Genomic DNA, 13,271 nt, shown 5'->3' with positions numbered 1-13,271 from the left:
TTCACCATGTTGGCCAGGCTAGTCTCGAACCCCTGAACTCAGGTGATCACCTGCCTTGGCCTCCCAAAGTGCTGGGATTACAGATGTGAGCCACCGCGCCCGGCCTGATTGCCGGCCTGATTATCAAAGATTTTGATAATGAACTCCTATTAGTAAAACAAAATATTGAGCTTACATAACCAAACTATGTGTGTGTACATTTAACTTATATATGTATGTGTGTGTAAATAAAACCTACTTCCATACTAATATGACTAATATTATATATAGTAAAATATGTATAAGAACAAAAGAGTATAAAACATTAGCTAAAGATTTTTAAATACTTCTAAGTTTAAAACATTTTTTTGGCTGGGCGTGGTGGGTCACGCCTGTAATCCCAGCACTTTAGGAGGCTGAGGCGGGTGAATCACCTGAGATCAGGAGTTCGAGACCAGCCTGACCAACATGGAGAAACCCCATCTCTACTAAAAATACAAAATTAGCTGAGTGTGGTGGCACATGCCTGTAATCCCAGCTACTTGGGAGGATGAGGCAGGAGAATTGCTTGAACCCTGGAGGCGGAAGTTGCGGTGAGTCAAGATCGTGCCATTGCACTCCAGCCTGGGCAACAAAAGCGAAACTCCGTCTCAAAAAAATAAACAAAGAAAAACAAAACAAAACAAAAAAAAACTTTTTTTTTTTTTTTTTTTTTTTTTACTAGTGGTATGAAAACATTTTTTTTGTGCTCACTCAAAAGTGATTAATTGGCTGGGAGAGGTGGCTCACACCTGTAATCCCAGCACTTTGGGAGGCTGAGGCAGGAGGATGACTTGAGCCCAGGAGTTCGAGACCAGTCTGGACAACATGGAGAGACCATGTCTCTACAAAAAATAGGAAAATTAACCAGGTGTGATGGTGCACACTTGTAGTCCCAGCTACCCAGGAGGTGGGAAGTGGGAGGATCTCCTGAACCCAGGAGGTACAGGCTTCAATGAGCCGTGGTCATGCCACTGTATACCAGCCTGGGCAATGGAGTGAGACCCTTTCTCCAAAAAAAAAAAAGATCAATTATAATAATTGTTGTTTAATATGCTCACTTTGGCAGCACATGTACAAAAAGTGAAACAATACAGAGAAGATTAGCATGGCCCTGCACAAGGATGCTATGCAAATTCCTGAAGCGTCCATATTTTGCGTAGTTCATGAAAGTTGAAGGTTGTTCAACAAAAAAATTGTCTAAATAATTTTAATAAGAGCAATGTGATTACATGTACTTCACGTTTTTAAAAATTTTTAGTCTGACACTTTATGACTCATGACTCACAGGTCTAACGTGTTGAAAATCAAAGTTATTTCAAAACATGCATTTCATGGTGGCTATAGATTAAATATGCCTCACAACGACAAATAGATTGAAGTGAAAAAAGTTCATCCATCATTTCTAAATAATTCTCCCCATTTTTAGTCCTTCTACCAATTAAACAAACATTTTTGTTTAAAAATTGGCTAGTAGGCTGGGACGCTGAGCACTGGGAGGATCACTTGAAGCCAGGAGTTCGAGACCAGCCTGGGCAATGTAGCAAGACCCTATTTAGAAAATTCTTTTTCCAAGTGTTTTGAGTGTGCAGGTAGGAAAGTTTGGGGCACTGACATTAATCACTATGGATGCATTTCTCAACAGGTTTCTACAACACCCCCTCCATAGTGTGAGTTTCTTCCCCACAGTCGTTATTTTTCCATGCACAGGCTGATTTATTAGACCTGATTAGTCCTTCATTGTTTTTACCTGGTGATTGACAACGAGTTCATACCAGGAAGAGAAGGTTGTCATTTTCCTTGTTATGTGCCAGGGTAATTGGCATTAATCTCAAGCCATGGCTTCTTTGCAGGACATTTTAAGAACACTTAGCCCTGTTGTGAAGATTAGATTAGTTAACACTGAATAATATAATCCACAAATCCTTGTCATACACAGGAAGGCAGCCAGCCTCTTAGTGTCATGGATCTCCTGCCCTCCTCAGAATATTCAAAAGAACATTACACGGCCAGGCGCTGTGGCTCGTGCCTGTAATCCCAGCACTTTGGGAGGCCGAGGCGGGTGGATCACCTGAGGTCAGGAGTTTGAGACCAACCAGGGCAACGTCGCAAAACCCTGTCTCTACTAAAAACACAAAAAATTATCTGGGCATGGTGGTGGACGCCTGTAATCTCACCTACTCTGGAGGCTGAGGCAGCAGAATCGCTTGAACCTGGGAGGCAGAGGTTGCAGTGAGCCGAGATCGAGCCACTGCACTCCAGCCTGGGCAAGAGATTGAGACTCTCTCTCAAAACAAAACAAAAGAAAAACCACAAAAAAACAAATTACACCTCTTCTACCTTAAAAAATTAAGGCATGTATATCATTAAAACTTTGGAAAATACAGAAGAGAAACCAAAACTCACCCAACACTCTCTAGAGATCACAGCTATCAATATTTGTTATTCTCCTTCCTGCCTTTTTCCATGGAATTGAGCTCATACTAAATAATATAATTTCCTACCCAACTCTTCTTTCTCTGTATCATATTTTGAGCATCTCTCATGTTATAAAGTTTTTCCAAAAACGTGTTCTTTTTCCACCCACTTTTTAAACAGAATATATTTTATATATGTAATAGGTCCCATTCTTAATCATCATTGTCAAGATACCAGTTACTCTCCTGCCCTGTGGAAAGTTCTGTTTGTTTTTGTTTTTGAGACAGGGTCTTGCTCTGTCTCAAAAACTGCTGGAGTATGGTGGTACCATCATGGCTTACTTACTGCAGCCTCGACCTCCTAGGCTTAAGTGATCCTCCTGCCTCAGCCTCCTGAGTAGCTGGCACTACAGGCTCATGCCACCATGCCCAGCTAATTTTTCTATTTTTTTTGTAGAGATGGGGTTTTGCCATGTTGTCCAGGCTGGTTTTGAACTTCTGGGCTCAAGCGATCCTCCTGCCTTGGCCTTCCAAAGGGCAGGGATTACAGGTGTGCACCACTGTGCCTGGCCTGTGGAAAGCTCTGGAAGTATGCTAGGGTGTTCACTCCTTCACTGCCTGCCCTCACACATCTTGCTTTACTAGTTCTGTGCCCTTCTTTGTGTCCCTATAGCGTTTGGATGTAGGTAAAGCATTTATGGCAGCTGTCCCCAACCTTTTTGGCACCAGGGACTGGTTTCTTGGAAGACAATTTTTCCATGTACTGGGGGAGGGGAGGGATGGTTTTGGGATGAAACTGTTCCACCTCAGATCATCAGGCATTAGATTCTCATAAGGAGCATGCAACCTAGATCCCTTGCATGTGCAATTCATGGTAGGGTTCGCACTCTTATGAGAATCTTGGCTGGGCGCGGTGGCTCACGCCTATAATCCCAGCACTTTGGGAGGCCTAGGTGGGCAGATTACCTGAGGTCAGGAGTTTGAAACCAGCCTGGCCAACATGGTGAAACCCTGTCTCTACTAAAAATACAAAAATTAGCCAGGTGTGGTGGTGGGCGCCTATAATCCCAGCTACTCGGGAGGCTGAGGCAGGAGAATAGCTTGAACCTGGGAGGCGGAGGTTGCAGTGAGCCGAGATTGCGCCATTGCACTCCAGCCTGGGCAACAAAGCAAGACTCCATCTCAACAACAACAACAACAACAACAAAGAATCTAATGCCCTGCTGATCCAACAGGAGATGGAGCTCAGGCTGTAATGCCCCTTCGCCCCACTGCTCACCTCCTAAGAGGCTGGGGACCCCTGGTTTGTGGGACAGCCTCTTCCACTAGCTTTAAGCTCCTGGAGGGCAGGGCCACTAGCACCTGCCATACCCCTTAATACACTTGCACGTGGCAGGGATGCCCTGAGTGTCGGCTGGACTGAGCTGAATACCCTCTCCCTTTAGCTGTCACTTCTTGCTGGTACTGGTGTGACCTTGCTGCTTCCAAGTTTATGATGAATTCTACTCATGATTTAAGTTGGGCCTCAGCATGGCTCTGAAACTACTTCTGTGAAACCAAATCCTTAAACTTTGTGACAGACCTCCAAAAATCTGCATTATTTCTGGGCTTACAATTTTTTACCCCAAATCTGCCATCTGCATCAGTAAGGATGGTGCTGGAGCTAATTATTAATAGTCACAGCTCTCACTGGTTAAGTGCCTACTGTGTCATGCACTGTTATCTTTAATCCTTAAAATGATCCCCAAAGACAGGCTTTGTATTACCACTTTACAGAAGAGTAAGTTGAGGCCATAAGGTTGTCAGAGCTGGAATCTCACATCTCCCCCTTACCTGAATCCCACCCCTGTCTTTATGACTCCAAAGCTTCCCTACACCCTTTCTTTTTTTTTCTTTTGAGACAGTTTCGCTCTTGTTGCCCAGGCTGGAGTGTAATGGCGTGATCTCAGCTCACTGCAACCTCCGCCTCCTGGGTTCAGGTGATTCTCCTGCCTCAGCCTCCCAAGTAGCTGGGATTACAGGCATGTGCCACCACGCCTGGCTAATTCTATATTTTTAATAGAGACGGGGTTTCTCCATGTTGGTCAGGCTGGTCTCGAACTCCAGACCTCAGGTGATCCACCCGCCTTGGCCTCCCAAAGTGCTGGGATTACAGGTGTGAGCCACCATGCCTGGCCAACACCCTTTATTTTCCATCACACTGCCTCTGAGCAGAAAATCATTAGATATTCATTTTCCTAAGAAAGAGTCTTCACTTGATGAGAGATTTCCTACCCAGGGCTTTTGTTTGTTTGTTTGTTTGGAAACCTTATAGAGCTAATGAAAGTGGGAAAAGAGAAATGTAAAATTACAGAGTTAGAAGCTGCTGCTAATAGATCATTCAACAACAGAGATAAAAGTGTCCTAGGGCTGGGCGCGGTGAAACCCCGTCTCTACTAAAAATACAAAAAATTAGCTGGGCATGGTGGTGGGCTCCTGCAGTCCCAGCTACTCAGGAGGCTGAGGCAGGAGAATGGTGTGAACCCAGGAGGCGGAGCTTGCAGTGAGCCGAGATGGCGCCACTGCACTCCAGCCTGGGAGACAGAGTGAGACTCTGTCTCGAAAAAAATAAAAGTGTCCTAGAGATGATCGTGTAAGTTCAAAGGGCAAGATAATGGATGTCAGACAACGTTCGGAAGGGTGTTTAGCAGAAAGCAAGATAGATCCTTGTCCCCATCTTCCTAGTGCTTGGCCTAGGCACTGTTGTCATAGCCTTTGATGGCCCAAAGAAATCCTCCCATTTGAAGATCCCCTGGAGTGTGGGCAGGTGTGTGTGAATCTGCAGTGCCAAGCTGGGAGGTGCTGGAGGCTGCCAAGCAGACCCAGCTGTCCTGGTTCTCAGATACTGTTCTCTCCCGGCCCTCAAAGGCCCCCCGGGACCTGCTGCTGAGGGGCGCGCAGTGGCCTTTCTGGGTTTGTGGATGGGGTGGTGGGGCTGGCCATTACATCCCCACCTCTGCCCCACAGTGTTTTCAGGTCCAGGGCCAGGACCCCCAGAGCCGGGTGAAGTGGTCAGAGGCACAGTTCTCCTGTGAACAGCAAGAGGCCCAGCTGGTCACCATCACAAACCCCTTAGAGCAAGGTAGGGCCAGCCTATGGGGAGCCCCAGTATCCTCTGACACTGTCCCCCCAAATAGCTATAGCAGAGTCACTCACAACTGTCTTCTGGGGACCATAGCATTCATCACAGCCAGCCTGCCCAATGTGACCTTTGACCTTTGGATTGGCCTCCATGCCTCGCAGAGGGACTTCCAGTGGGTGGAGCAGGAGCCTTTGATGTATGCCAACTGGGCACCTGGGGAGCCCTCTGGCCCTAGCCCTGCTCCCAGTGGCAACAAACCGGTGAGGATGCCCTCCCTGTTCCCCTCCGCACCCCGCTGCCCTAAGCCTATGGGGCTGCCTTTGCCCCAGCATCTCTTGCCCCAGGGTCTCCCTTCTTCCAGCCTCTTTGCTCACATTGCAGCCTTTTGGGGACAGTAGCACAGGGAGGCAGCTGCTGGGGCTCCCCTGAGCAGCTCCCTCCCCCCAGACCAGCTGTGCGGTGGTCCTGCACAGCCCCTCAGCCCACTTCACTGGCCGCTGGGATGATCGGAGCTGCACGGAGGAGACCCATGGCTTCATCTGCCAGAAGGGCACGGGTATGTGTCACCAGTCACCTGGGAAACCCCAGTGGGGCCCTGGCACCGGGCTGGATGCTGGGGCCATGCCAGGAGGAAGGAATCATGGTCCCTGGCAGAGTGGGGCTCTGCTTGGGAAGCAGATGGGCAGAAAGGCAACGTGCCAATAAGATGGAAAAGCAGTAGCACCCACAGGTCTCAGGAGGAAGATATGGGGGTATGGAGGGCTCGTTGGGTCGGGGGAAGAGCTAGACGCTGGGCTGCATGAAGTGCTGGCACGTGTGGCGTCAAGGACCCTGAGGTTCCAGGTCCAAGACACCTCCAGCTCCATGCGTAGGTGGCCTCTGCCCCAGGTTCCTTGGGTAGGAGGAGGTCAAGGCCCTCGCCTCCCTGTCCATTTGTTAGCAAACATGTATTATCAATAATAACAGGGCTGACACCTACCAAGCCTTGGTCTGGGCCAAGCGCGGAGTCTGGTGGAGACCTGGTCTTTGCCTGGTGTCCGGCCTTCTCCTGGCCTTGTGCCTGGGAACGGGGTGAGGGAAGCAGAGTCCAGCCTGAACCCTGACCCCTTCCCTGTAGACCCTTCCCTGAGCCCGTCCCCAGCAGCGCTGCCCCCCGCCCCGGGCACTGAGCTCTCCTACCTCAACGGCACCTTCCGGCTGCTTCAGAAGCCGCTGCGCTGGCACGATGCCCTCCTGCTGTGTGAGAGCCGCAATGCCAGCCTGGCCTACGTGCCCGACCCCTACACCCAGGCCTTCCTCACGCAGGCTGCCCGAGGGCTGCGCACGCCGCTCTGGATTGGGCTGGCTGGCGAGGAGGTGGGCTCCCGACGCTTTTGCCCTGGGCCCCAGCCTTGCCTGGGTTCCCCTCCCTGCCCCTTCCTGCCCCCGCCTTATCTGCACCCTATCCTGACTATTCCCTTCCTCCCACCCCATGGCCCCCCATGCCCAGGGCTCTCGGCGGTACTCCTGGGTCTCAGAGGAGCCGCTGAACTACGTGGGCTGGCATGACGGGGAGCCGCAGCAGCCGGGGGGCTGTACCTACGTAGATGTGGACGGGGCCTGGCGCACCACCAGCTGTGACACCAAGCTGCAGGGGGCTGTGTGTGGGGTTAGCAGTGGTGAGTGCCCACCTGCCAGGGCGGGGGCATGGGCAAGGTGTCAGTGGCCCCAGGGAGGGTGCTGAGCCACTTCTTAATCCTGTACCCCCACAGGGCCCCCTCCTCCCCGAAGAATAAGCTACCATGGCAGCTGTCCCCAGGGACTGGCAGACTCCGCGTGGATCCCCTTCCGGGAGCACTGCTATTCTTTCCACATGGAGCTGCTGCTGGGCCACAAGGAGGCGCGACAGCGCTGCCAGAGAGGTGGGTGACCAGGCCAGAGCCCACACATGGCGGGCAGGTGGCACCTCCTCTCGTGGGCACTCAGACCCATGAGTACATCCCCACACTGCTCTCTACCCATAGGCAGCACTTACACAAGATGCCCTCATGCTCTCACATGCGGAGACCATACATGACACTATATGTGCATATGCTGCCCCCCACACACTTGCACACATGCACACACACACACATGAATCCACAGACTCCACACCATCCTCTACTCAGGCTGCAGAGAAGAGGGCTGGGGCAGCTCTGGGGGACTCTGCCCCGCCGGAGACCCATCCGCCCTGACGTGGGCCTTCTTTGCATCCAGCGGGTGGGGCAGTCCTGTCTATTCTGGATGAGATGGAGAATGTGTTTGTCTGGGAGCACCTGCAGAGCTATGAGGGCCAGAGTCGGGGCGCCTGGCTGGGCATGAACTTCAACCCCAAAGGTGGGTGCCCTGTGTGTGGGATGGGGAGATCAAGCCTCAGGCTGTAAGGGGCTGCCCTCCATTTTGCCCTGAGCCTTGCCCTGGGGCTTGTCGGGGGACAGGGAGTCAGTTCTAGAACACGCCTGCTCTCCTCCACCTACTCCTGCCCCACCTTGTCCCTGCTCCCTCAGCGCCTTCTTTCCTGCAGGAGGCACTCTGGTCTGGCAGGACAACACAGCTGTGAACTACTCCAACTGGGGGCCCCCGGGCTTGGGCCCCAGCATGCTGAGCCACAACAGCTGCTACTGGATTCAGAGCAACAGCGGGCTATGGCGCCCCGGTGCTTGCACCAACATCACCATGGGTGTCGTCTGCAAGCTTCCTCGTGGTGAGCGCCGGGCAGGCCCATGCTCAGCTTCCTTCCACCCCGTGCCGCTGGTCCTGGGCTGGGGCTGGGGGCTGCTTCACAACTGTAGGGGGCACAGCCGATGGGAAGGCCTGAACAGAACGGACTGCGGGCAGCTGGGACCCCCGGGATAAATTAGTCTGTGGGATGGACTGGACCTGAAACTTATCATCCAAACTAGACCACAAGGCTCGGGGGTCAGCAACCCCCTGTCACTTTGTAGTGGTCAAGGGCATGGACAGAGTTCAAGTCCTGGCCATGTCACTTATCAGTGGTGTGACCTTGGGCAGAGTCTGTGGCCTCAGTTTCCTCGTATGTAAAATGGGAATAATAGTAGTCCCAGACTGATGTGGTGGCTCATGCCTGTAATCCCAGCACTCTGGGAGGCTGAGGTGGGCGGATCACTTGAGGTCAGGGGTTCAAGACCAGCCTGGCCAACATGGTGAAACCCCATCTCTACCAAAAAGTATAAAAATTAGCCGGGCGTGGTAGCACATGCCTGTAGTCCCAGCTACTTAGGAGGCTGAGGCATGTGAATTGCTTGAACCGTGGAGGTGGAGGCTGCAGTGAGCCGAGATCGCACCACTGCATTCCCGCCTGGGCAACAGAGCAAGACCCTGTCTCCAAAAAAAAAAAAAAAAAAAGTCCCGACCTCCTAGAGTGCTAGTGAAGCTAGTAAAGATGAGGTGAGTTAGGGAAGGGGCTGACACCCAGGCCCCCCACGAGGGCTGGGCTGAGACCTAGCTGAGTGCAGCATGGCGTTTTCCCTTTCTGGGGGAACCTGAAGTCTTGTCTCTTGGGCCTGTGCCCCCACAGTAACCAGAGGTAGGATGGGAGGGGGAACTAGAGCCTCTTTCTCCCCAGACCTCCTGGCCCAGGCCTGTGTGCTTTGTATGTTTACTTAAGTGATTATTACGATGATCACTGCTATTATTAACTGGCCCCCTCCTCTTGCCCACAGCTGAGCAGAGCAACTTCTCCCCATCAGGTGAGTGAAAGGCAATGCCCCCGGGTGGGCAGGCAGGAAGCACTGCTGGGCCTAACGCCCACTTGGCCATTCACGCCCACTTGCCTTGGCAGCGCTTCCAGAGAACCCAGCGGCCCTGGTGGTGGTGCTGATGGCGGTGCTGCTGCTCCTGGCCTTGCTGACCGCAGCCCTCATCCTTTACCGGAGGCGCCAGAGCATCGAGCGCGGGGCCTTTGAGGGTGCCCGCTACAGCCGCAGCAGCTCCAGCCCCACCGAGGCCACTGAGAAGAACATCCTGGTGTCAGACATGGAAATGAATGAGCAGCAAGAATAGAGCCAGGCGCGTGGGCAGGGCCAGGGCGGGAGGAGCTGGGGAGCTGGGGCCCTGGGTCAGTCTGGCCCCCCACCAGCTGCCTGTCCAGTTGGCCTATGGAAGGGTGCCCTTGGGAGTCGCTGTTGGGAGCCGGAGCTGGGCAGGGCCTGGGCTGGTGGGGTGCCACCCTCCCACAAGGGCTGGGCTGAGACCCAGCTGAGTGCAGCGTGGCGTTTCCCTTTCTGGGGGGGCCTGAGGTCTTGTCACCTGGTCCTGTGCCCCCACAGGAACCAGAGGTAGGATGGGAGGGGGAACGAGAGCCTCTTTCTCCCCAGAGCCCCCGGCCCAGGCCTGTTGATCCGCGCCCCAGTACCCCCTTCTTTGCAGAGCCCGAGGAGCCTCCCCTGTCCCCTCGGGCAGATCTGTTGTGTCTCTCTTCCCACCTGGCAGCCTCAGCTCTGTGCCCCTCACCCTGCTCCCTCTCGCCCCTTCTCTCCCACCCCTTCCTTCTGAGCCGGGCCCTGGGGATTGGGGAGCCCTCTTGTTCCTGATGAGGGTCAGCTGAGGGGGCTGAGCATCCATCACTCCTGTGCCTGCTGGGGTGGCTGTGGGGCCTGGCAGGAGGGGCCTAGGTGGGTTGGACCTGAGAACCAGGGCACGGGTGTAGTGTCTGCTGGGCTGGAGATAAGACTGGGGAGAGACACCCCAACCTCCCAGGGTGGGAGCTGGGCTGGGCTGGGGTGTCATCTCCTGCTGGGCGGGGGTGGGCTCTGCCCCTGGAAGAGTCCCCTGTGGGGACCAAAATAAGCTCCCTAACATCTCCAGCTCCTGGCTCTGGTTTGGAGCAAGGGGAGGGGTTGCCAGAGTCCTGGGGGCCCCAAAGGAGCAGGAGTCTGGGAGGGCCCAGAGTTCCCACCCTCTAGTGGATCCAGGAGGAGCAGCACCCGAGCCCTGGAGTGGCCCAGTACCCTTCCAAGAGGCCACAGTCCCAGCCAGGACAAAGTATGCGGCCCATCCTGGTGCGACAGCGTGGGACAATGTGAACATGGACTCGAAGACATGGCCCTTTCTCTGTAGTTGATTTTTTAAATGAGTCATTATTGTTTTTAAAAAAAAAAGGAAAAAAGAAAAGCAAACAAATAAAACACCTTTAAGAGGCTTGAAAGAGAAGGTTCTGCCTTGTCCTGTGGTGAGCCTGCTTCTTCACGTCTGTCCCTTCGGAGATAACTGTTGTTTTGGAGCTTGCACCACAGGTGTTTTCTGCAGCTGGCCATTTTGCATCTGTCTCTGGGCCTCTAGGGGACACTCTCACCCCCGATCTTCTTTAGGAGCTCACCCCTCTGGGCCTGCGCCTCCCTCTCTCTGTTCCTGGAGGCTTGAATGTGGGTGAGAACTCAGGAGCCAGGCCATCTGCTGCTGAGCAGCCAGCCGTGCAAGCTTGGGCAACTTAGCACACCTCTCAACATGTGCACAGTGGGGAGAACCGGACCCACCTCCTAGGGTTGTTTTAAGGATGTGTGAGGATCAAGGGAGCTCATCTGTGCAGAGCACTTAGAACAGTGCCTCTGGGCTCTGCAAGCGCTAGGCGTTACTGCCGTTTCTGGGCTGCGGCTCCAGGGGAGCACTTGATGTGTCCGGGCCGGCCCTGGGTGGGGGCTCCACATCACCGTCCTTCCAAGGCAGCCATCATACCTGCCCTCTAACAGCCTGAAAGTTCACATGTGTCCTTAGGGAGCCTGGGCTCTGAAACCACAGAAGGCAGAATGGACGGCAGGACCTTTACTCACCTGCTTGTTCATTCAGCCGGTATTTGAGCTGGAGATGCCAACAAAGGAAGGTTAACCAACGCCAATCGGGCGAGGCAGGGGGAAGCTGCTAATGTGGCCTGTGTGTCTGGGGAGGGTCTCACTAGAGGGAGTGAGATTGACTGCAGCCTGAAGGAGGTGGCGGAGTGAGCAATGCAAATATCTGGGCCAGGGCTAGGGGGGCATCCCTGGTGCTTTAGGGGACCAGCAGGGAGGCGAGGTGGGCTGGGGCTGAGATGAGTCAGGCAGGGCCAGATTGTCCAAGGCCCTGAAGGCAGTGGTAGAATGTAGCATTATTTTCAGGATAGTGGGAAGTCAATGGGAATGGCCAATCGGGCTGACCTTTTAACAAGATCATTCTGGCTAGGAGTTGAGAAATAGACAATGGATGGGAAACGGGGGAGTGAAAGCAGGAAGGCTGGTGCGGAAGCTCTTGTAATAATTCAGGCACAACAAGACGGTGGTTTGTTGGGATCAGGACTGCAGTAGTGGTCAGATTCTGTGTGTGTGTGTGTGTGTGTGTGTGTGTGTGCGTGCGTGTGTGTGTGTTTTGCCCTGTTCATGATATTTAAAATAAGTTTCCACTTTTATGAATAGACAATGCAGTCACGCAGTTCAAACCTAAATGATATCCCAAGATAGATGTTGCGCAAGTCCTGCCCCTGCCCGTCGCCCTCCAGCCTATACCCTCCTGCCCTGTCAGTTTCCTGTCTTTCCAGTGTTTCTTTGTGAAAGCAAATGAACGCCAGATTGGACTGAAGGGATGGCGGATGCCCTTGCTGGGGATGGGATCTGCCTGGGGAAAGGCAGTGGGAGTCAGGAAGCACTCCAAGCTTCCCGCCTGGACTGCAGGGTGAATGGGGTGCTGTTTCCTGAGACAGGAGCCCTAGGGAGAGCCCATGAGCTGCTGGCCTGAGTCCAGGACTAGGGTGGAGCCCAGGGGACCCCCTCCAGCAATCCTCTCTGTGCCGCCCCAGCAACAGCAGGACCCATGGAAGGCGCCTAATCACTCAGGGGAGGGAGTCCCAGTCCTGTGGGAGGTTCACCCTGGAGTGAGTTGCTATCTAGCCCTGCAGCCCAAACAGCTCCCTTTGTGAGTTAAGTGCCCTGCCACTGGCCACAGTGAGAGGTGAAGCCAGCTGGACTTCCTAGGTTGAGTGGGGACTTGGAGAACTTTTCTGTCTTACAAGAGGTTTGTAAAATGCACCAATCAGTGCTCTGTAGCTAGCTAGAGGTTTGTAAAATGCACCAATCAGTGCTCTGTAAAAATGCACTAAACAGCCCTCTGTACCTGGCTAGAGGTTTGTAAAATGGACCAATCAGCACTCTGTAAAATGGACCAATCAGCAGGACATGGGCGGGGACAAATAAGGGAATAAAAGCTGTGTCCTCCCCACCCACCCCACCCCCAGCAGCAACCCGCTCGGGTCCTCTTCCATGCTGTGGAAGCTTTGTTCTTTCACTCTTCACAATAAATCTTGCTGCTGCTCCTCACTCTTTGGGTCCGTGCCACCTTTAAGAGCTGTAACACTAGGCCAGGCATGGTGGCTCACGCCTGTAATCCCAGCACTTTGGGAGGCCGAGACAGGCAGATCATGAGGTCAGGAGATCAAGACTATCCTGGCTAACATGGTGAAACCCCATCTCTATTAAAAATACAAAAAATTAACCGGGCGTGGTGGCAGGCGCCTGTAGTCCCAGCTACTCGGGAGGCTGAGGCAGGAGAATGGTGTGAACCCAGGAGGCAGAGCTTTCAGTGAGCCGAGATTGTGTCACTGCACTCCAGCCTGGGCGACAGAGTGAGACTCCGTCTCAAAAACAAAAAAAAAGAGCTGTAACACTCACCGTGAAGGTCCGCGGCTTCATTCTTGAGGTCAGTGAGACCACGAA

The 13,271-nt window shown here is 53.3% G+C and overlaps 1 protein-coding gene and 1 non-coding gene across 2 annotated transcripts in view; both read left to right on the top strand.

Annotated features, from left to right (window-relative positions):
- The window catches only part of MRC2 (mannose receptor C-type 2), a 65,831-nt gene extending 55,085 nt beyond the window's left edge, over positions 1-10,746 (top strand). Inside the window, exons 21-30 of the mRNA XM_019027779.4 lie at positions 5,442-5,556; positions 5,653-5,816; positions 6,004-6,112; positions 6,674-6,912; positions 7,046-7,214; positions 7,308-7,457; positions 7,792-7,911; positions 8,099-8,278; positions 9,258-9,284; positions 9,377-10,746. Coding sequence (XP_018883324.2) covers positions 5,442-5,556; positions 5,653-5,816; positions 6,004-6,112; positions 6,674-6,912; positions 7,046-7,214; positions 7,308-7,457; positions 7,792-7,911; positions 8,099-8,278; positions 9,258-9,284; positions 9,377-9,597 — 1,494 coding nt within the window. The 3' untranslated portion in view covers positions 9,598-10,746. The remainder of the gene's footprint in view (positions 1-5,441; positions 5,557-5,652; positions 5,817-6,003; positions 6,113-6,673; positions 6,913-7,045; positions 7,215-7,307; positions 7,458-7,791; positions 7,912-8,098; positions 8,279-9,257; positions 9,285-9,376) is intronic.
- Positions 1,072-1,177, top strand: LOC115934754 (U6 spliceosomal RNA). Its single transcript, XR_004070514.1, has one exon. It is a non-coding gene; the product is annotated as a U6 spliceosomal RNA (small nuclear RNA).
- Positions 10,747-13,271: the final 2,525 nt, after the last annotated feature.

This window comes from Gorilla gorilla, chromosome 4 (genome assembly GCF_029281585.2).
Source record: "Gorilla gorilla gorilla isolate KB3781 chromosome 4, NHGRI_mGorGor1-v2.1_pri, whole genome shotgun sequence".
NCBI lineage: Eukaryota > Metazoa > Chordata > Mammalia > Primates > Hominidae > Gorilla > Gorilla gorilla.
This window is presented reverse-complemented; position numbering and strand designations above follow the sequence as displayed.